Here is a 23,674-nt window from a genome sequence, read left to right on the forward strand (position 1 = left end):
GGACAGGTTATCACTGCAGATCTGCACATATGCAGCTCCCAAGGTCCAAATACATCGTCAGCAGGGACCATTAGTTAGTTTTAATAATAGGTAAATGTTTTCTACTACCACTAGAATTTGAGACCATTAGAACTAATCTAACTTATTTATCACATTATAATCTATTGAAGAGCAGCGTACTGCACCAGTACTGTGTATAGATCTACAAGAATCGGGAAGATTAGAAATAGAAGATCAGAAAGATTAGATGAGCTTTTATTGACAAGTAACCGCAACCCTAAGAATGCATATCCAAAAGCTGACAGGAGTGCTCCATCTGTTCACGCTCATCTCCAATACTGTTTCTGTTTATAGAATCAAACAGAACTTTCTTGCATGTTTAAATACTGCATAGTTTGCAGAAAGTGAGGGTTCAATGAGCTAGATTTACTGGAATGGTCCAAGTGCTTTATTCACCTAAACCTGTGCAATGCACTTGAACGTATCAGTGAATGTACTTCAGATGGACTAGATTACCATAGTGTCTGACTGCCTAAAAAGCTCTCAGTTACGTGTCTTCAAAGACTCTTGATGGAAGAGAAAGTGTTGTTGTCCTAAGTTTATAACTGAACAGAGAAAGACTTAGAATGTGTCTGCTCCCTTCTCCTGCTCATCCATGCACAAAACTCAACTGTAATTCAGTAATCCATTGTTGGCTAGTGTTACAAGTGTCGTTGCACACCAGCCTCTTCCCTTCTCCAGATGGCTGGCACCATGCACTGTGCACAGTGTTTTAAACTCCGGGCTCTAACAGAATCCTGTTACATGTTTACAGGTCCTACGTAATTAAAATCCTGGTAATTATTTCAGTAAGACTATTGGAATAAAAAATAACTAAAAAAAATCAAAACACCGAATACTTCGGAACACAATTCTTTTCCATTACGATCCGCTCAGATAAAACAGTTCTTAGGCGAGGCTACATGGCCTTACTTCACCGATTGCTGTTTCCAGCCTGCTGTTCTCACATACTTATTGACCTTGGCGGTCTGACATGACAACATTACTTTCCTTCACAATACAGATTACTAACCCTCTCTTCTCTGGATATTTAACTAGTAAGAGTACAGGGCTCTGCTCCAGTTCAGCTGAAGCAAGATGTACTGAACAAAGCTAGCAATACTATACAGACACCTACAAAGTTAGACTGGCTCAAACCTAAATAATTATTCATATTTTTATGAAAGCAGATTTCCATACTTCTCTGCACTCATCGACACAAAAGCTTCTGAGAAGTCTTCTTGTCTGCCTTGTCACAAGCCAATTGCATTTAATACTCTGGTTATTAAATCCTTCTATGGCACTTCAAAAGGATAAATAAAATAATCTGAAACTGCTTAACTTTTGGGACTTTCTCCATCTTAAAAAACGAATAAAAAGCTGAACTGTTATGTCAGGAAAAATAACCACAGAATTGCACATTTTTATAAGAGGTGTGTCTTGGTTTAGATTAACGTGGCATTTGGAAACTGTGCGAGTGCCAACATGGAAGGAAAATATAGCATGTTATATAAAATCATCAGGTTTATTTTAATTAATTTGGAAAAAGATGATAACACATGCTTCTTTAATTATTTATTCTGTGTTTTATACTTTAGCTTGACATGTTAAGTCTCCTTTACTGCTTCCTGGTTAATGGTATGGCACAGCTGTAATAATTCAAGCTCTCCTGTTCATAAAGCGTTTAATGGCTTGATTTATACATCAAGCTTCAATGAAATGCAAAAACAAAAAACAAAAAACAAAATCAGATTTAATATGAATATTTTTATATGACAGACTAAATTTCCCTTTGATTAAACCACAGTAATTCACTCCACTGAGGATACTGGAATTACACTTGCCCAAAACTGAGAGGGGTTTCAAGACTATAAAACTAATTAAGCACAAAGGATTACTGACTTGCACACCAGCTTGGCCAGAGCTACAAAATGCTCAGGGCATGCACATCTGTACAACATCAAAAGAGGGAAAAAAAAGCCTCACACTTCATCTTAATAAAATTTAAAGCTCAAAGTGACCACTGGACTATTTGGTGAAACCTTCCATAATTACTCTGACTTCCTATAGGCTATTGCACAAGTTCTTGCTGAAAACAGATTTAATTCTGTATAAAAACTTGTAATTCTTATTTAGCCATTCAGTTTTGATTTGAAGACATCCAGAAATGAAAAACCCACTGCCTGCTTTAATAGCTGATCTACAGCTTGTTAAAAATAGATGCCTTATTATGATTGTTTGTCCTCTGCTTCTAGTCATAAATTCTTATTATTCTTTTCATGATTAAAAGGCCATTTATTTCTTTCCCATAACAATGCTTCTTCACTGTAATCTAGTCATCTCTCAAACTATGTTTCAATAAATTAACCAGAATTTTTTTTTTAAGTCTCTTGCATTTCTCCAGCTCTTGAACCATTTTTCAATATCTTCTCCTGTTTTTCAACTTCCTTTTAAAAATATTGACTTCAAGCATGGAAAAACAAAATGCTCACCAACACAAACAGCAATAAGAAATAAAATCATCTCTGTTTGGTACTCTCCTTTATATGTCACACTAGTCCTCCATATCAGGGTAGCCCACTGTGAACTCAGGTTAAACTGTTTGATCTAAATTTCTAAAACAGACTTTATAAGCTGCAAATCACACCTGCAGAATGATGAACTGCATTTCACTTATTAGTTTTATAATTCTGCATTTGACAGTACTGAAAACCATTTTGTTTCACTGGCCTCACTAACCAGTAGATTCAGATTGTTCCGAGAAACTGCCCAGTCATTGTTATTTATCACCCTATTATTTTTTAACGTCACCCACAAGTCTTATTAGCAGTGATCATACTCTTATTTTCACATCACTGTGGTAAATTTGATTAGTACCACATCTGGTGCAAGTTGCTGTAGTACTTCCTTAGAAACTTTCACTCACTATTTCCTTTTGTAATCGATTAAAAAAAACCCACAACGAATCAAATACTTCTTAATCTATTCAGAAAAGCTAGAAAACCCAAACAATCCCTGCAGAGAGAGGGATAGATGGGAGGGAGGGAGAGAGAGAGAGAGAGAAAGAGAGAGAGAGAGGGAAGGAGAGGGAGAGAACATGTCACTGCCAGTACCATTAATAAACACAATTTAAGAACAGGTGATGCATAAAGGCCATATTGTGCCTATTCTTCTCACACGGTAACTAATTTTCATCACACACTTTGGGACTTCTTTGTAATTTCCTAAGTCTTTTTAACTCTCTCTGTCCTTTAAAATACACCGTTGTGAAAGTTTCTCCTATTTGCAGATTTCATACTGGCATTTTAATTGTGTTTTGGATCATTTCAATGAAAAACAAATGACAGCTGAAGACTGCTGTAATAACATTCCAACAGAAGAAGTGCATCAGGAATTAGTTCTTTCAAACTCAGGAAAAATAAGAGTGGTTTGATTAAGTCTTAGATAGATGCATGTGATTTTCTTTTTTTAATAGTGAAAATGGTAATAAAAAGCATTCTGACATTTTTGCTGGACAGCCATGGCCTGTAAAGTTTACCTTGTACATATGTATTATATAAAGTGTTCAGAATCAAGCAACAAGAATTACCTTCTGTTATAATCAGTATGCAGTAATGTCAAAAGAAACTGTATACTTATTCAAAGACATATTTAGAAAATTTTATCAAAGCTGTATTAAAAATTTGGGGGTTTTGTTGTGTTCACTGTCCAAATTTAAAGTGAAAACTGCAGTAGCTTGAATCTTTTCCTTTTTCCTTTTTTTTTTTTTTTTTTTTTGGATTGGTGAAGAGCATTCAGATAACGTTCTGTTTCCCAGCAGCAAGTAGGTTGCATAGATTACATCTCATCTGCCCCCAGAACAAATAGCTTTCTCCAATGCAGGGGAAAAAATTAAATGATCGCAGTAGATAAGAGGGAAAAATAAACAATTTCCAGATAAAGATGTAACTGCCCTATTCAGACTGGCGAACACTACGTACATTACTGCTGATTCAGTATACTGGTGGCATGTTACCTTAGTGAGTCTTAATAGACTGAGCAAAGTCCATTGCTACAGTGATAATCTTCCAGCAAACTCACACAATTTACTGTTTATTTTCATTCAGAAGAATAAGCTGCTATCTAATTTATATCAGAAACATAATAGAAGCTTTGACCCTGCTAAAAAAGAAAAAAATGTTAAATACAACATAAATTGTACAGGAAAATAGATTAATTCCATTCCACATATTCCCCTAATCCAAGGATATTTCCCGCAATAGCTGGTCTTTTTTTATCCTTCAAGAAAACCAGGAAATTTCCACAAATGTAATTTTCCTGCCAAATCCCTTATACATCCATATGCCTCCTGCTCCTAAGAGAGCTCCCAGAAAGGATTAACTGCCCTGCAACTGAGGATGGGTTAGTATTTACATACTTACTCAGTCTACATCAGCGAGATAAGCCTGTTATGAAAATGAACTGAGATGAGGCACCTATGAGATCTAACTTACTTCTGGGTTATTACTGTTGAGTTAGGCAGGTGAATTAAACAAGCTACACATTTTTGGCCAAACACCTGAAATTCTACATTATTCTCAAAACTACAGAAATGCAGGAATTTATGGAGGCAACAGCAGTTATATTATTTATCATTTACACAGTAATATCAGCACAAACAGCTTAAGCCAATTCTTAAAAGTCAGACATACAATTTTGTCCTCAGAAAGCTTACTAATCAAAATAAATATGTTTACTCCTTCAGTGAAAGGCACAGTAGAAGCCCTATGTGAAATAATACCCTAGAAAGCAGCAAGTTGCAGTTAGGGTATGATCACAATTTGTCCCATACTCATGATTTTTTACTTTCTTACCGATACTCACAGCATAAAAGAGGAAGAAAAAGAGAAGCTTCTATAGTGCCATTATAGCCCTTACATACAGGCAGACTGGAAGTAGGTATGCAGGCACAAAGAAACAAGCAGAGTTTTTTGCAGCATCCTCCGGGTACCTCATGTCAGCAAGCAAAGCAGAGAAGTAAAGAGCAGTAAAACATTAGCAGGTGATTTCTCTGAACATCCCAGAGGGAAGTCAGGATGATGCTGGGATTTCTATAGTCTATTTCTGTTGTAGCACAGCTACTTTAATGTTCCTAGATCTAAGAGGAAACTCTCAACTAAGTACTTAATAGATTACTTCCATATACTTTCATGCTCTTCCTGGAGCAGCTAGACCAAGTGAGATAACAAAAAGTCACAACCTAACGTTATCCTCCCTATTCCCTTACAAAAAACCATCAGTACAAGGCATGCAAATACATTATTACTCAGTATGTTCTCATTATTTCACAGACCTAATTCTAGGACTGTAAGCTCCTGAAGGCAGAAATCTTTTTCATATATATCTGGAAATGCTCAGCACATTGCTGGTACTCCACATTCCTATGATTTGATATGTCTATATATATATCTGTACACACACAGAAAGAGACCATTCCTAACTTCATACACTTACTGATATAAATTAAAATTAAAGATCAAAAGTAAACTCCACAGTTGTTCACTGCCCAGTACCCTCCCCAAAAATATTTAATCAACACTCCTGCTCCTCAGAAACACAATTATACTAGCTCGCACTGCTCTCGTGGCCCCCCCTCGCCCAGGCTGGTCAGGGAAGTAGGAACAGTCAGAGGGAAAACCCTTCATGGTGGCTGCTCACAATTCCCACGCCAGCCCCAAGGGACAGCAGCACTTCCACTGACTGGAAACACAACACTGGAGCATGGGAAAAGCATCCGTACCCCCAGCAACAAGGTCCACAGCCACCCTGGGCTCCTTGAGCAGCACTCTGTAACACCACTCACAAACCCACAGCCTCATGGAGCATGTGCCATGTGCCACTACCGGCAGGATACTTCTTCTAACAACTGACTGCGCCACTGTGTGCCAGCTTCTGCCTCTCAAACAGCTCAGGGCTACCCTCGCAGCTATCTAATCTGATAGCAGAAAAACCCCACGGCCTTAGAAACTAAGGGCCATGCGTCAAAGAAACAGATGCGAACTGTTGGTCGAACAAAGATGGGGAATAGAAAGTTGCTTGTTGACTGAACGTGCAGCTGGTGGCCTAAGATCCCAGATCATGAACGATGAATGCAATTAAAGCAAGCAGCAAATATAAACCGTTCTTCAGCTGGCTGCATTACTTGAGTTTTACCTAGACCTATGTAAACCAGTCAATATTTATCTATTAACAAGTCTCACTTGGAAACTAGGCCAGCCATTCTATAACAGAAGCTACATATTAGTCATGATATTACTTTGTTAGCTCAATTTTCCATTATGATTTTACTACAGTGTGCCTTGGAAGCTTAAGACTGTGATATATCCACTAGGGGCCTGTGGATACAATGACTGCTAAGGCCAGACCCTCTTCTTGATCTAGCTACAGCCAGGTCACCCCACACACACACACCCTTTTTTTTTTTAAACACACCTCGAGGTCTTGTTGTATTAAACTATTAACTCCAAGTAACAGAGGATTTGGGGGACAAAGCACTGGTTAGCAGGGAAGAAGCACATGCTCAAAGGATCCCACACAGTGACTGGCAAATAACCCTGGACTTCACAACAGTGCCAACCACAGAGCCACCCTTAATCCAGCCTCTGCCGAGGCAAGTCGGCCAGGCAGGAGTATCCTGGAGAGGGAAAACCCACCCTCCGACTGACACCCTCCAACTTTGCCTTTGTCCCAGGACTTCAGGCTACGATTAGCACCTGCACTCGTGCTTTAAGCCGGCGTCTGGGACGGCCCAGGGCACCTCGGCTCCCCAACCGCGACGCCCTCAGCCGTGGAGAGGCACCTCAGCTCCGCCTTAAGGCTATGCTGAAGGCAGCATTTCCCGGGAGCGCAGCGCCGCCCCGGCCGCGGCGGGGGAACGGTTGGGCACGCGGGGGTGGGGGTGGGGGCGGTTGGGCACGCGCAGGCTGCCCCGCCCCCGCCCCCTCGGGGGTGCCCGGCCGCCGCCGCCGCCGGCGGGCCCCGCCCGGCAGCAGGGGCCGCAGGCGGCCGGGCGGCAGCGCCTCTCGCCCGCGGGGCCGGGCCGGGCCGGGCGGGGGATTCCCCGGCTCCGCGGGGCAGCGCGGGGTGGGGGGCGCCTGCCTTTCCTCGGCGGCGGGCAGCTGCGCAGGGAGCGGCGGTGTCGCCGCTTCTCCCGCCGAGCCCGCAAGGGCAAGAGCTGCCCTTGGCTCCGCGTCCGAACGCGGGGTCGCCTCGCTGCGCCCAAGGCGCGGACGGAGCCGGAGCCGGAGGCCGGCTGGGGAGGGCGCCGGGGGGAGCCGCGGCGGCACCTGAGCGCCCGGCAGTTGGCGGGGGCTCTGCCCCCGCGGGGGCTGCGCCGACTTGGGGGGAGGGGAGGGGGCGGAGGGCGGCGTGCGGAGAAAGTGCCACGGCGGCTTGGCGGGGGAGATCGCGCCCTACCTGTGGTTAAATTGTCATTGATCTTCAGGGGCACCCTTAGGATGTAGACCAAGAAGAGCATGATGAAGAACCACAGGGTCCAGAGGTAGGTCCATGACCAGACGATGCAGGACTTCAGCTGCTCCAGAAAGCCTGTCCCAGCTTCAGCCATGTTTTTGAAAAAAACCTGCTCTCTGCTGCCACAACCTCTCAGCGTGTATTTGTGGGATGATTCACGCCTCCCAAAGCGGGCGCTTCCCCTCCCCGCGCACACACCCCGCGGCCACCCCCTGCCAGGTCTCCGCTCCGCGGCAGCCAGAGAGCCCGAGGCGGCGCAGCCCGCGCCGGCCCCCTGCGCCCGCCGCGCTCCCGCAACTCGGGCGCTAAAATGGACTCCTCGGCGAGCCCGCGGACGCCGCAGCAGCGAATTTGACTTAGCGGCTCGGTTTTTATGCGAAGCCTTGAGCGACAGGACGCAGCCACCCCTGCCAGCAACGCGGGGCTCCTCCCCGGCCCGGAGGGTGGGCGGCTGGTGAAGGGAGGGACCGAAGCCCCCCGGCAGAGAAGACACTCACCCAAAGGTCCCCAGACCCAGGCAGACTGGTGCTGCTGAGGCAGCCCCAAGCCTGCCCTCCCGGGCCGGGACCGGGGCTCCACCTTTTCGGACGGTCAGGGCAGCGCGGAGGCGTCTCCGAGCGTGCGAGACCCCCGTGGCGCCGGCCCAGCAGGGTGAAGCCCCGCGCCGCGACCGTCTGCGCCGGCTGCCCGGGGGTCAGGGGGTCCCGCGCATCGGCCGCCGCTGCGCTGGGACGCGCGGAGGGACAAAGAGGCTCTGCAAACCGCAATCGTTTCTTGGCTTCACATTTTTGAACAAGAACTTGAGCTGATGTTTTCATGCTGCCACAGAACTTCAAGACCAAAAAGGACTCACGGGGGATTGTTTTTTAAATTTTTTCAGTTTATCTGCTTAACCATCTTGCAGTGTCTTACTTTGATGGAATCAGAGGCATAAAACTACAATTTTCCTTGCTTTTTCTTAGGTATATTTGAGTGTACAATGCCCAGCAGAGTCCTGAACTGTGAAACTCCTCACTTTAAGGTACTATGGCAAGAAAAATAAGTGTCTTATTCAAAAAAGTTTAAATAAAGCATGTTTCTACAATGTTAGGAATGTGATAATGCTTCCCAGTGTCTTAAGAAATAGCTAGTACTAATAAGCAACACCAGTAGAACAAACAATCCCATAGAATTTTTCAAACTGATAATTGCCGCTCTATCCTGGGATTTTCTAATTTGCCAAGGAAAAAGTCATCATAGATAAGACATCGTAAATACAACTTTTCCACAATGCTTACAGTATCTAAAGATGAGATGTTACAGCAAAATAAATCTGTAGTTGAGCTGATTACAAATTTATGCCTTCGTGTAGTAGCAAAGACAGGAAGATTCACAAATTTATTCTTTCAAACCATGCAATGGGACTTATGGATAGACCTGGAATGCTACCTTTATGTCTCATACAGTTGAAGAGAGCAATACTATCTTCTGATTAAGGGAAGGGATAATATCAGAATATTGGAGCAAGACTGACAGAGAAAAAAAGTACTCCCTATAATAAATCACACATTTTTAACTGGAACATATAGATGGCATTTTCAAATCAACTGTTACATGGACATTTATAGTCAAATTACATACCAAGGAAAACCACACTTAAAATATTTAAGCTTCCCTTTCCAGTTAAAAAGGAAAAAAAATTAAGTCACATCTGAAAAAAGTATACATTATTCCATAATACAGTTACTTCTTAATTAAGACATTCATACCACATTTTTAACTATTGATAAAAAAATTAAACAAAGTTTTCAGTTCCGTAAGTTTCCCCTACACATTTTGGTTTTGAGAATATTATTGCCTATATTACAAAATTAAATATGATGATCTTTTTTTGGACATGAAAGACATGGTGTTATTAGAAATATTTATTTTTCATTAAAATTTTTATTAAAAACCTTTTCCTTCTATTAAACTGTCTTTTATTCAAAGACAGGAGTTGACTGCTTTGGTTTCTTCAGCTGTATTTTCTTTATATCTGCTATAAGACTAGAAGATCAAAATACTGTGAAGTGCGCCCACTTAAAGCATGTAATTATTAATTTCATGCCTTTCTTCTTTTGAGAACCACTGTTTTCTCTCCCCTGGGAACTGTAGTAGTTACTAATATTTTGCAGTGATTTCATGTTTTTCACCCATGGAGCTCCAGTTTTTTTACAGTGAGCATATAGTGTTTAAACAAACAAAAGAGCCCAGAGTCAAAGCCAGGTAGAATGCCTCACAGTGGCAAAGCTGCCTACAAAATCTAGCTCTTCAGACTCCCAGTAGGACACTCCAACAGATTCCTCACTGTGTACTAAAACAAAACAACAAAAAAATGTGTGCCCAAAAAACCATGCATGAGGTGAACAGAAATTACCCATTAGGATATTTTGAATCATGACTAGCTTTGTGCAGTCATATGAGAAATTACATTTCTATTGGGCCAAGTATTAATACAAAGTCTTCAAACACATATCTTACATGTCAAAAAAGCAGGAAACTGTTCAGCTTTGTAAAGAAACCCAATTTTATTAAGTGTCATCTAGCTCAAGGCACTAACTACCTCACTCAGTCAGGACATAACAGAATACAACTGAAGTAATCATTACACAAAAATTGTTTGAAAAAGTCTTTTATCTTTCTGCTAAGTTTTTCCACTAAATTCTCATGCAGCTCCCCAAATATCCCAATTCCTACCTCAAAGTAGCCTATAAATGCAAACACTACTAGCTTATTTGCCATAAATCATTTTCAGAGTTCTTAGTTTCTCATATGACTGTTGATGACTTTGCTAAATTAAATCAGGAAGTAGAAGTAATGACAATTGCTGTAGGTACTGCACTATGTACAGTGAAGTTGTCAGCTTTACTCTTGAACTTGGGTCCTGGCAATTAAGAAATAATAGATGCTACTGCTATAAAACAACAGTGTAGTTTCAAAATTCTGTCCATCTGCTCCTATGGCTCAGGATCCAAGGTAGTGGTTTTTTTAGTTCTTTAAAAGAATACAGTTCACCTTAAAATATCTTATGCCTGAACAATTCAGAGAGCAATAACTTTTCCTAGGCCTTTAATATACAATCTCCTTAGAGCCCTAGCTGTAAGACTGCATAAGCACTCTTAGCAAGAGAGAGACTACCAGATATATTTACTGAGAATGTTTGCAAGGTGCGTAAGCAATATACACATTGGCTTCAAACGTCTGTGAACACTGGGAAGCGTCTGCCTGGTTCAGAAGAGCTAGGCCTTAAACTGATTTCTGGTTAGCAATTAAATCCTGACAAGCGGTTCCATACCTGAGACCTTTTAACCTAGATACATATTAAACAATATATATACATATACGTAGATACATACACACATGCATATCTAGCATACATATTAAGCATATGTAGTGTACATATTAAACATCTGCAGAAATATATTCAACAATATCAGGGATGAACTGGAGATGGCAGTCTAAACTGAAATCAATAATGGTTATAAAATGCATGCTAATTTGTCTGAAAGCACTTGAGGAAAATTCATGTGATACCATACCCAGCACTTTTGAGACATCCGAAAGTCTGAATAAAAGAAAACATATATCTCATATTAAACACACATGAAAATCTGTTCTCAGCCAAAGCACATAGTTCACAAAAATTGAATTAGATCTGACTCAGTTAACACTAAGATGTCAATGTTAACACTAAGATGTCAATGTTAACACATTGCAAAGAAAGGAGTTATCAAATAGTTAAGTGCAACTCAGAACAGTGTTTCAATATTTTCAGGCAGTGTTAAAAATAAACCTTAATCAGAAAAAACAAACAAACAAAAGCCCCAAAACACCAGTTTTCCTTTCCTTCTTTTAGGCCTAGCAAATGAGTTTTTCCTCCCTAAAATCAGATAGGAATTCCACCTTGAATATGAGCATAATTAGAAATCAGTGCAGGACATAGTTCTTCCTCCCAAACATATGCACATTTGCTAAGGCATATTGAAATGTTTTTGAAAAACTCCACTGAAATATCCACCAGTAGCACTTATGTATTTTTTATATAGTAGGTTGACACACATGGTCATTGAAGTACTTTATGAAGATCCTTTATAAAAATCAGGTGGTGTACAAAGCCACATCAGTATCTGTGTAAGGTTGTACGTGCTGAGGATTCATAAAGAAATAATAAAAGCTGCAAGGTTGACTGCCAGTCAAAAAGGAGCTCTTGGCAACTCAGAATTTGGCATCTGCCTGCACACATGTTCTGTACGTCACAGGAGGCAAATGAGGTTGTGGGAGGAAAAGGGAGGCAGAGACAGATGGCTGAAAGACGAGGGGAACCGGCACTGCCTTCTCCCTCCCCCATTCAGGTTGAGGAAAAGGACAATAGATCAGCTTTCCACATCCATGCCTTGGATTGAAGCCAAACAGTAAATCTGCTTTTCTTTTCTGAGAAAAATTTGGAGGTACAGGAGGTGGAAAGACATTGACTTTTCTGGTCTTTCACTATCCTTTTTTTCCCTTAAGAAATAAGATGTCGAGAGTGGTTTTTAGTTTGCTGAGCACTGTTACTTCACCAACTATATATGGATAGAAACACAGGAATTCTCTGACATTTATATTTTACTTAGTCCCCAGAAATTCAGACTAAGGAAATAGAAAAGTCACAGGGCTGGGTCACATACAGATAATTATCGCTGCTTGAAGCTGGCAAGTGTTAGGAAGGATAAGAATAGCTTTGACTGTAGGCAGACAAAAACATAGCAAGAAGCACATCTTCTGTAATCTAAGCAGGTAGCATTCAAATGGCACGCTCAATTTCATTATATTACAACTAGATTTGGCTCCTGAGCCAAATATCTTATTAAACCTTTGCAAAATTAAATAGCAGAATATCCTCTTGCCTTGTCTAATGCAACTCCTTCCTACATGGCCTGCTTGTCTCAGCTCTTAGCATCCACACAATATGTCTTTGCTGAGAAAAATCTCTCCCTGCAGACCATGGTATTCCAATCCTCTTTCCCTTTCCACAGATGAAAAATCTCCATTAGCTTTTGTCTTTAAATTCGAGCTTCAGAACATTGTCTTTCTTACAGGTCAGCTTCACCTTACCCTGCCTTATTCCCTCCCTCGCTTGCTCTCCAGGCTCTTTTGTCTGGACTGTCATACTGCTGCTGGTTCACGTCTCCTTTCCATGCAGCAACCATTCTTTGTATTCCAAAACCTTTCTTAAGCTCTTTTTCATTCAATCCATCCTGCATCCTCTTTTAATAATGATGAAACCACCAAATTACATTTACCTCACTGTATTTAGGTTATAATACTGTGGAAAAAGGAGGAACATTTTGTGATGTGTAATGAGTAAATTTACCCAATAACCTCTGCCTAAATAGAAAGCTCTAAAAAATAGAAGATACCTTATGATAACTCTGGTTTAGTCCATTATAGAGAGAGTTTGGGAAAGGAAAAACTACTACTAGCCATTTCTTCAGTAAAAGTGGTCTGGCTGTGGAAGTGACATTTCAAAGAGTAAAACTGGAGTACTTAAGCTAATCCATTCTCTAAATACTAATGAAGGAAGAGAATAACCACAAAGGCACCACTTCCTTGGTGGCTGCAGAGACGTAGTCCTGTCTATAAAGTGTTCTTTGGTCTGTTAGAAAGAACTGACACATCCCCCAAACTGCCTACACGCCCCTGCATGGGCAAGAGATGGGTCTAAAAAGGAGAGAGTTAAAACTTACTACTGTTACAAGGATCTTGGTTACCCAAAACCCTACAGCAAAGCTCAGGATTAATTGCTGGTGCCAACGTCATGCTTTGCATTGAAGTTGGACACGCACGTTTGTTACCTAAAACATGTTTTTCAAAAAGAGAATTTTCTTTCATTAATTTAACTGTGTGCCTTCTTTACGCTCTTAAAATTAATCTGAATAATTCTTATCTCTTTTCTCCTACATTTGCCTATTATAATAGCTTCCAGGCTCTTTAGCCAAACTCACACCTACATAGCTGAATTCTACTCCATAGATACACTTTTAAATAACATTTTTGTATTTCATCTCCTTTCTGAAGAATCCAAAACAGTACCCAGTAATGCAGGAGTCTCACCTGCTTTGTACAGAAAAAGATTCTCTGCTTTCTACTAACTCCTAGAGGTGGTACAACCCAAAGTAAAGTTTCTCTATCACAAATTATTGCTAGCTGATATCCATCCCACTGACTATCTCTTACCATGCTGCTCTGAATTTACTGCACAGGCAAGCATGATTTGCGCAGCCTTAGCTGACATTGTTATAAACATGGCAGCAAGGGTGGTGATGGTGGGGTGTTTTCAGTCCCAGGAGACACAGTAGGAGATTTCTCCCAGCTCCCCACTAACTTGCCCAGAACAAGGTGGGTTTTTTGTACTGAACAGTACCAGATTATATTTGCAGTCTCATTATTCAAGAAGTATCACCAGTCCCAATTTACTACCTATTATTGAAAACATACACAGCAGTAAGAATTTCCTGATGGATGATGCTTAGCACTACACTATCTAAGTGCTTCACAGATCTCAATAGACCTTTCCCACAACCCCCTTTGCAAACAGTAAGCTGTGATGTAGAAACAATAACACTAAGTATAGCCACTAATACAGGATTTTTTGCATTGCTTAACACTTATTACACAGTACTTACTCAATTGCAGTCTGACCTCAGTTTGGAACAGCAAGCACTTCTGCAAATTACACTCTGGGTTTCTCGCAACATATACTATTCTCCCTGCCCCCCCCCCCCCCCATTAGCAGACCCATAATCAAGGAAGATTGAAAGGAACATTAAATGGAGGCAAAATACTAAATCCCAACAGCTGCTGCTGTGCGGGAAAAGGGTGGTCCCCCCACAGCTGTAGGGTGAGCAGAATGCTGCAGCATTCTTCTGGTGGAAGAGGCACCAAGGTCAAGGCAGCAGGCCCAGGCCCCGTGCCAAAATGCTTTGCAATGGTTCTCAATGCACAAATGAAGCATTTGGACACCTTCAGTAGTGCGTACACCAGAGTTTTATACAAATACAGAACCGTGAGAGTAGAGCCTAGGTATTGTTGGCTGCTTCCTCTCTCTCCGACTCATTCTCCTTCCTCAGCTTACACAACTTTTAGTAAGGACAGTTCGCACTTCCTTCCTACAGCCACCGGCAAGATGTCTGATAGAAGTGACTGCCCCAGCATCAGGTGTGCCCTGCATACAGGTGGGGGCAAGTTAGTTGTCTGTGTGGCTCTCAATTCCTTCCCTTTTCAATATGCCCTGCCCTTTCTGTGCTTTTTCCCTTAAAAAATAAATTCTCTATTTTTCTTTGTGCTTCTGCTATTCAGCCATTTTTAGAAAGTAAGAGAAGACAGAACCTTGCTTGCTTGCTTGCATGTTCTTGGTCAGCTGCCCCCACCTCTTTTATTATAGATTTTTGTATATTCTCCCTTGGTGCTGCTCCCCCCCATGCCCCCCAAATTGCTGTTAGGCCTTTTTCCTCCTGAGCTATGGACTGTTCCCAAAGTCTTCATCTCATCTATCCTGCACTCCTGTCTTCTGTGTTGGGGAGATTTTAAGTCGTCAACTAGTGAATCCCTTTCCGACAAGTTAGTCTGTGTCTACCCTGGCTAGTTGGTCTTAACAGCATTTTTTTTCCTCTGCTAGTCCAATTGGGATTCTTCTGTCCCACCTCAATTCCAAAGAAATACATGTATTTTGCATGTATGATGATTCCTCATTTACATTTAATTCCAGCATTGGCTTACTTTGCTTCCTGTTCAGTCACAGTCAATGCAGCTGGAGAAGCTAATTCACCTTTATCCTGCTGACTGAATCTGTTGCTCTGAATGGCAGCAGGGAGAAAGAACAAGATGAAAAAATGAGTGGGAGAGCAGTTAGCTTCCCCTGCACACTGCCATCCTTTCCCCCCAGCATTCCCCAACCTTATCTGTAAGCACAAATAATCATATGGAAGGTCTTTTTTCCAACAATTTAATCAATAGAGTACAAGTGAATCACCTGAAAATCCAGTTACCTGGCAAGCTGTGTCCTGGCCTTGCAGCAAAGCCCTTGCAGAGAAGCAGCACTTCAATTCTTTGTTAGTATCAGCCATTTACTTTTCTTAGCTGAGTATCTCAGATATCTATTCTTCTGCAATTGAGCTTGCTCCTGACATCTGTGACAGTTAAAGGGCTGTTTTCATACTCAGCACAAGCCGACAGGAACTTTAAACAGGCTCTTGAATGACACAGGCTCCACTGATACCTGCTAGAAGTTCTGGCTAGCTTGGCTGGAGCAAAGATACTACCTTTCCCTCCATGCAGAGCTGATAGGCCATATGGAAAATGCATGCATGGGTGTTATGCCAGCTACAATCTAGTCTTCACCAGTACATGGCAGGAGTAGTGAGATGAGCATCAGTGCTTCTGAGAACGAGTTATCCTCACTGACCCCTACGATAGGTTGCTTTGTCAACACACTAGTGGTGAGCGACAATCGGTGGTCTGATTGATCACCTACTCCTTTTCTTTTCCTGCACATAGAAGAAAGGCAGGAAAAAGCATATTATGTACTTCCTATCAGTGAATGTGAGAGCTGCAAGACACAAGAGGCATTTCACCTCTTCAGTTTTGATGGACATCAGTGCCTACAGATTACTGATAGATAAACTGCCATCAGCAGGAATATTCCAGGTAACAAGGACCTAGCTGATGACCCTGAGTAAGCTCACAGCAGCCATCAACTCTTCATGCCAGGACACCCTTAGTTCTGAACTTGTTGTCTGGTCCACAGCAGTAAGATACAAAATGGTCTCATTTTCATATACTCCCAGTGCCTACTTTCTCACTACACAAGGGTAACATAAGGCACACATAACCAGTATTTTTTTTAAGCACGTGTTATAATGTTAAAATTATAACAAAAATCTTCTCATTGCTGCTAAAGATAACACTAGAAGATACCACAGCATTCAAGGCCAGCTTCTAGCACAAGGAATTCAAACTACTATGTTAATATCATAGTAGCTTGCAACAGCATCTGGACCAATTAGCAAGAGCGAAGACAAAAACAAACAACTCCCCTTCCCATCCTAAAAGCAGGATGTTGAGAAATGACTGAAGTATTGGATTTCACTTTGAAACAAGAGCTGCTGGAATCAGTCTTTAGCCTAAAAGCTGCAGAGTCTGAAGATAGTCTTCAAATACATAAAAACTATTGCAAAGAAAATGGGAACAGCTTATTCTGTATGCTCATAGTTAGAGTAAAAAGGCCTTAATATGCAGCAAGGAAGATTTAACTTTTCTGAATATCTAGCTAATAATAAAGATACTGAAGTCCTAAAGGGGCTTAGACAGGAGAACAAATCTCAGTTACTGGCTGGCTTTTTGCAGGGCAGATACTTGTCTGCTCTATCAAGACTGGCTAAGATGCAGATGATCCTGTCACACTGTGGAAGAAAAAACTAGAAAAAAAAGCAAGCTTTTGCTTTCTGTTCAAGGATTTCAAGATTTTTAATCAGACTATTAGGAGTTCTTCCAATCAAATATCTGAATTTGGGAGTCTTTATTCCCAGCTGCTTTTTGGCCAACTATACTTCAGCTACCTCAAGCTCATATTTTTACAATGAAGTGAAAGAACTGCAGTTTCCCAATGTTATGTCATCTGAAAGCTGGTTTAACAATGCAGCATCTTGTAAGAGGAAAGAAGGACGCACGAGTTAGTTTAAAACCGGTAATGGCTCTTGGAAGCTCAGATTTCTACTTCAGTTGCTTATGCCAATAGTAATCTGAAGTGTCACAGCAAAACTAAAAAATGTTTTTTAAAAGTCTGCTCATCTTTTGAATACTCGTTTTGTAATTAGCTTACTTCTTTTCCAAGCTTCCTTCCCCAGTTTCCAAGTTACATGGAAATTAATGCACATTGTTAGACCAACAGACAGAAAAAAAAGTGCCAGGGCAACACACAAGTACACAGAGGTACTTGGGACGGTATCTTCAGAAATTCTGATTCGATTAAGATGGACTGTGCAAAAATAGGAAGAACACCTTGAGCAATACTTGCCCTTGCCCTTTGCAAGGCACAGCAAGAACAGCAGGCATACCCGAGAAGGTTGCTGTACAGACAGACAGTAGAGGGCCTAGCTCGCAGGCGCTGCAAGCCAGAGACATCCCATTTCAAGCGCTCTGCCAGACTCCATCAGAAGAGCTGCACTTTTCAAATATAACTTTGTTTTTAAGTGAACTGATCCATTTCCTCAGGGCTGCTGTGTCAGACTCTCACTTTCCAGGCTGCAACAGGAGACTTACTTTAAGTGGAAACACTTGGCACCTTTCCTTCTTTAGGAAAACAGTAATAGATCACATTCTTGTACCTTTTACTATCTGGCTACTCATTTTGCATTATAACTAGATACATTGCTGTAGCTAGAAAAAGGCAGTATGATGGTATCCCAAATCCAAGGACTGTATTTGGGCCCCTAGCTGCATGACTGACCCTTCTGGCACCTCAATAGTGCAGGAAGCATTTGAATAGATCTAGAATTGGGCACCTCCTCTTAGGCAGCTGGCTTCTGCAACAAAATGCACAGTGCTGTGACAATACATGCCACAATCCAGTACCTAAGAAAAGAGCACATGGAGCAGGGAGTCTGCTCAAGGAGGTAACCCCCCCCCCATAAAAAAAATTCCAACCCCCAACCCTCCCCCCCCAAAACAGGACCCCTCCACCACTTAAAATTCATTACATCTTCAGATGACGAAATTCAGATACTTTTCCTCCACTTCAGAGCTCATGGCTGTGATTTTTTAGTTAGGTGCATAAACACTTTATCTGTAAAGGAGGAGATAGAGTAGTCTTCTTTTAGCCAATTATATAAGAGCATTTATTCCAGAGAGACACACTGCCTCTACCTGTTGGGACTTTAACTCTCTTCTCTACGTTATAGGAAAGTAGCCTCAGTTCCAGATGTACCACGTGGGATAACTTTTGCCTTAGCAGGCTGTCGCCTACTAAACAGTAACTGATAATCCCTTTGAGGAAACTTTCACTTGCAAAGAGAGGTTGTGAACACATTCCTCTGACCTCCCCCCATCCCTGAACACTGCTTGTCTTGCTGTTCATATTGTTGTGCCAAAGCCATAACTCAGCCTTTACATTATCATACTTAACTATTCTTGAAGAGTAACTCAAACTTTGGAGTTACATACTGAGAAACTACTTATTAAAAAAAATATTCAAAGTTCTTTCACTGATTACTGCAGTAACTGTACTCTGTATACACTTGGCATTAAAAAAAATATTTAAGCACATTTCAACACAAAACTTAAATAAGTATTTAGTAAAAGTCACAATTATGTCCCTCCACCCCAAACACCAAACAAACCCAAGTACTACTTTTGCAAGAACATTTAAAATCCCATAAGCTGGAAGTTGTCTAAAATGTTTCTTTGTTAAGTTATTCCAAACCAGAGCTATTCAGGCAAGAATCCTGCATGCTCCTCTGTACCTAAGAGGAATAAAAACCCTTAACTGATCTGCACTTGCACATTTCTTGTTGATTTGGAAGGAAAGATGGAAAACAAAATCTTGTTTACAGAATATATTCTTTAAGGCAAATACTATTGCTTTTATCCTCGCACATGCATCAAAATGTGCTGAACAATTCCAGTTACAAGTAAGACAATGACAGTAGCTGAGAAAAATATTACTAATATGAAAACCTTTTTTTTTTTTTTAAACAGGAGTAAAGAAGCACAGATGGCTCTCACTGTTCCTTTCCCTTAGCCATGGGAATAAATTGCGACATCTGTGCGTGTTTTAATTGGAAGTAAATTTCTTCTTTCCACAGAAAAGTTTAAATGGATTATAAAGTTGACACTGTCACACAAAAATTGACACTTCATGTTTATGAACAAAGTCTAAGTTTAATCTAAACCTAGTTTACAGTTGCACCAGAGGAAGAACAGTTTCAGTCTTTCCAGTAAATGAATGTGGCAGAAGCTATGTCTGTATCAGCAAGTAATTCAGTACAATAGGAGTGAATCCACAGAACAAAGCAGTTGATGTTCACCTCTATACCTGTACTATATGTAGTCTTGAAATTTGCTGAAGGCTAGATATAGTCCAGTCTTCCAGCCATCCTCAACACATACATGGTTTTCAAGCTGTCTGAAGGACTAATCATTGCTATGGACTCATGTTGCCATTAGGAGTTGGAGCACATCTGGTACACACCTACAGCAGTTTCCAATTTAGAGTTCTCCAAAAGGAAATGAACTCAAGTGCACCAAAAACTGCTCAGTGAGCCAAACCGATATATGATAAGTGGGCATGAGAGAAGGATTTACTCCAAAACTGCACAAAACGACAACACTGGTGTAGATCCGGCTGCAGTCTTCCCCTAAAGTGAAGACATCTGTTATGATGTTTAATTTGATACAACGGATTCAACTCCAGGCTGAATAACCACTTACTAACTACTAATGAACTATGTTTTGGTGGTCCTGACTGAATCAGCAGGAAGCACTGCTTACAGTGTGTAGAGTGCAAGCAGCAGTAAGGTGAACAAAATTACAGTATTAGATCTTAGTCCACCTCCAGTATGAATTTTAAGACAGACATACAAAAAGGGGCTGCTCAGGAGAACTTGAGAGCAGAAGCGGAAGCACCTGTTCCAGATGTCCAGAGATTATTTACTTGCATATTACTTAAAAATTACCTAGTAAAAAAGGGGCACTGAGATGCATAAGATGCAATACATTTCATACATGCAAGCATTTTACATGTCCATATTACAAGTCATAATGTCTAGTACATCAACATTCCACAATACAAAGTTTGTCTTTATATTTTAAAATAGAATATAATAAATATTAATTCACATTAAGACACTTGCCACAGCAAAATTTCTCAGAAAAAGTGCCTTACCTACACAAAATACCCTAAAGCCTACTAAACAAGCTCTGAAGTTCTCCACCTTAGAGGGGGCAGGGGTAGAAATAAAAGCAGTACAAGTGACATCCAGAAAATCTGAGAGAAATTAAGAACTCCAAGTTTACCATGTGCCTCAACTGATAAACTCAGGTCAGCTTCATCTGGAGAGTCATCACCCCCAAGTTTGATATAATATGCTGTTTAGAAGTAGTAACAGAATACTTGATTTACTTGTAAGTTGCATTATTGAAGCTGTAACTTAATAAATCTGATGCTCAAGGTGTAGAACTGGCTCACAGACTAAAAATTAACACAAGAGGAAAAACAATCAGCAATACAAATCTATTTATGTCACCCTACGGACAGAATTGAGCCTGCAGGATACTATTCTTAGAAGATAAGGAGCTGGCTATCCAGGGACTGAATGAACAGAGAGGGAAACACAATAATAAAGCTCTTTATGGTAAAAATACCTCTTTATTAGGAATATATTTAAAATTAGATTTTTGTTTGAGGTAAGAAAAATAGCATTCTGACTTTTAGCCAGTGCTGATTCCGGTCATAAGCAATATTCTAACAACTAGAATACTTATTTGCACCATTGTTGCCATCAACAATTCTCATAACTGTCCAATTCACTGTCTCCTATTCTTTAGCTTGTTCTTAAATATGTTGAAGGAAACACTATTACAAAGTTTGTATTTAGATCTTAATGAAGATAGACAGACTGACTAGACAGTGACTCAGGATCTGTAATGAGCTTATATATAGCTTTTAGAAACTTTCTTTTAAATGACAAAAATAACATGGTACAATAGCTGATATAGGAAGACAATTAAGAGGGCAACTCTCCAGGAAGACTGTGGCAGAACAAAGCCCAGTCTTCTACTATACAGTTTAGTACTGTAAGTAGCGGCAATTTAAAGAACTTCAGTTAATTCTATACTCCTTTATACAAAAGCACTGAAGAACAGAATATTGGGATATTGCTATTAAAATTTTAACAATATACTCCTTTGTGTGTACATTTTTTACTCAGTCAAGTCTAGATTCTTTCTCTTGCTGTGCTGTAATTACAACTAAAGGTGATTAATTGGCTCATGCTGTAAACAACGATATACAAATCCTGTGTGTGAGCTTCACTGTTTTAGGAGTCTGCATAAATACCTACCTTCTCAATACAAAAAAGCTCTTTAATTTACCATCATGAGCATATCATTAGGTAGCATCTTTTAAAGTATGTTTTCATTCAATTAAAAATGATGTCTATGAAGGATTTTGTCTGCACTCTTAAAAATCCAAAGTCCATTTTCAATACCAGATATATCAGCCAGGGAAAGTATTCTCCAGACAAATTTGTTATTTTTGGTCTTGTAGTTTCTTCCATTCCCTGTAGCCAATATGAAGCTATAAGCTACAAATTTTAAGTAGACTTCCATATGTAGATGTTTCTTAAATGTAGATGGAAATAGTGGATGATGATACTACAATCTCCAAATACACTGAGAACATGCAATTATAGCCAACAGGCCAAAAGTTTGTGGCTGCTTTAAGCAGCATTTCAAAAATATATATAAACACCACAAAATAGGCTTTATCAGGAAGCAATTTGATACTCAAATAAATAGAAAATTTGCATTTTAATGTCACATTGAATTTTAGTACATTTCAATCCAAGAAAAAATAAATTGACAGACATGGTAAGAGTACAGGATTATATATATTACAATATGCCTTGTTATAATACATTTGTGGCTTTATGATAAAAAAAACTCAAGGGGCAGATGGAGTTTGAGCTCATTTAAGTAATTGTCAGGAACAAAGCATTAAATGCATTTCTGAAATAAGTACTTTTATTTAATTTCAAAATCTTAAAACAGCATTAGACCTTGGCCTTGTTTTTTTTTGTTTTTGTTTTTTTTTTTTTTTAAAGTTTAGTTAACACGGAGCTAGCTAAATAAGTATTCTGAAAGGTTTAAACAATATAGAAAATGCTTTCCCCAGTTTTACACACAATGAAAGGATAGATGATTTCAACAGCACCTATGGCTAACTCCAAGTTGAGCTTGACCTAGCAATGCACAATAATGGGCTCTTGAAGGAATCCAGCAAATTTTGGAAGTTGTCCATCTCACATGAAAGCAAGAGAAAGGGTTATTGTATGCAAAAATATTTTTCAAACTGTTCTTAATTTGTAATTGAAAACTGAAGGCATGGTCTCTTCATTATAAAAAAATAAAGGTAAAACAGAAACTCTAAAGGAAGTTATTCAGCTATACTGAAGTTGCAACCCTCTGAAAAGAAAGAAAAAGGAAAAAAAGATCAATTAGCTAAGCTTTGTGCTCTAACCAAACTACTTACAGTGATTTTCAATGGCAAAAGCCCATGCTGACTGGGTGATTCAACAGTTCCAAATACTTTTTGCAGTAATTTTTATTTGTATACAAGGACACTAAAATGATCCAGTCATGCAACGTTCATTTTAAGCATTCTGCATCTCTTTTCCAATCTTATAGCTAAGGATCTTGTTCCAGTCAATCTTGGTGCGGGTAACTGGCAATTGTCGACGTAAGGCCTTGAAAGTAGTGTCCGACATAGTCTGATAATTCTCACTGATAGCAGTCTGTTAAACACAGGTAAAGTCATACAAAACAAAAAGACACATGAAGAGCAGAACTAGCATGTTATATAAAAAGTTAAGTGATTTTGAATGGTTTGATACCTCTTAAACAGTTTTATTAAAAATATGCTAAATTAACATCATCGTTTATGAAGGTAAGCTATTAGATCTAGGTTGAAACTGTGTGAAGAAAGTTACAGAAAGACAGATGCAATAAACCTGGCTCTAAAGCAGGTGTTTCAGCAAATGATGGTGTGGTTAATCAGCAACATGAATACATGCTGGTCAGCAGAGTTAGCTCATACATTAATTCCAGACACCAAAGTCTTCCACTGTGTTTTCTGTGGGGATAGTAGTCAGTCCAAAACAGCATAAACAAATATAATGCATGTGATGCTGGCTTAGTAAATTTTTGTTAAAGAACTTTTTTTTTTTAAACTGACAAAGTATACTGTGTCTGAAACTTACGATATGTTAATGGCCTAAGTGAACATAAAGCCACTCCTATAGAGCATATCAAGAACAGCTATACTTCTAATTTTAAAATGAAAATTTGTAAT

At 40.1% G+C, this 23,674-nt stretch overlaps 2 protein-coding genes across 4 annotated transcripts in view; both read right to left on the bottom strand.

Annotated features, from left to right (window-relative positions):
• ST7 (suppression of tumorigenicity 7) overlaps positions 1-8,070 on the bottom strand; it is a 158,879-nt gene extending 150,809 nt beyond the window's left edge. The window contains exon 1 of one of the 2 annotated variants that reach the window (XM_064507367.1): positions 8,049-8,070. Coding sequence is in view for 1 of the 2 variants with exons in the window: in XM_026097345.2 (XP_025953130.1) it covers positions 7,495-7,645 (151 nt within the window). In the remaining variant the exon portion in view is untranslated. Of the gene's footprint in view, positions 1-7,494; positions 7,797-8,048 lie in introns of those variants that run through there. The other variant, XM_026097345.2, reaches the window with a different exon arrangement.
• Positions 8,071-22,115: 14,045 nt separating this feature from the next.
• CAPZA2 (capping actin protein of muscle Z-line subunit alpha 2) overlaps positions 22,116-23,674 on the bottom strand; it is a 33,387-nt gene continuing 31,828 nt past the window's right edge. The window contains exon 10 of one of the 2 annotated variants that reach the window (XM_026097350.2): positions 22,116-23,117. In XM_026097350.2, coding sequence (XP_025953135.2) covers positions 22,977-23,117 — 141 coding nt within the window. In that variant the 3' untranslated portion in view covers positions 22,116-22,976. Of the gene's footprint in view, positions 23,456-23,674 lie in introns of both variants that reach the window. The other variant, XM_064507375.1, reaches the window with a different exon arrangement.

This window comes from Dromaius novaehollandiae, chromosome 1 (assembly GCF_036370855.1).
Source record: "Dromaius novaehollandiae isolate bDroNov1 chromosome 1, bDroNov1.hap1, whole genome shotgun sequence".
Classification (NCBI taxonomy): Eukaryota; Metazoa; Chordata; class Aves; order Casuariiformes; family Dromaiidae; genus Dromaius; species Dromaius novaehollandiae.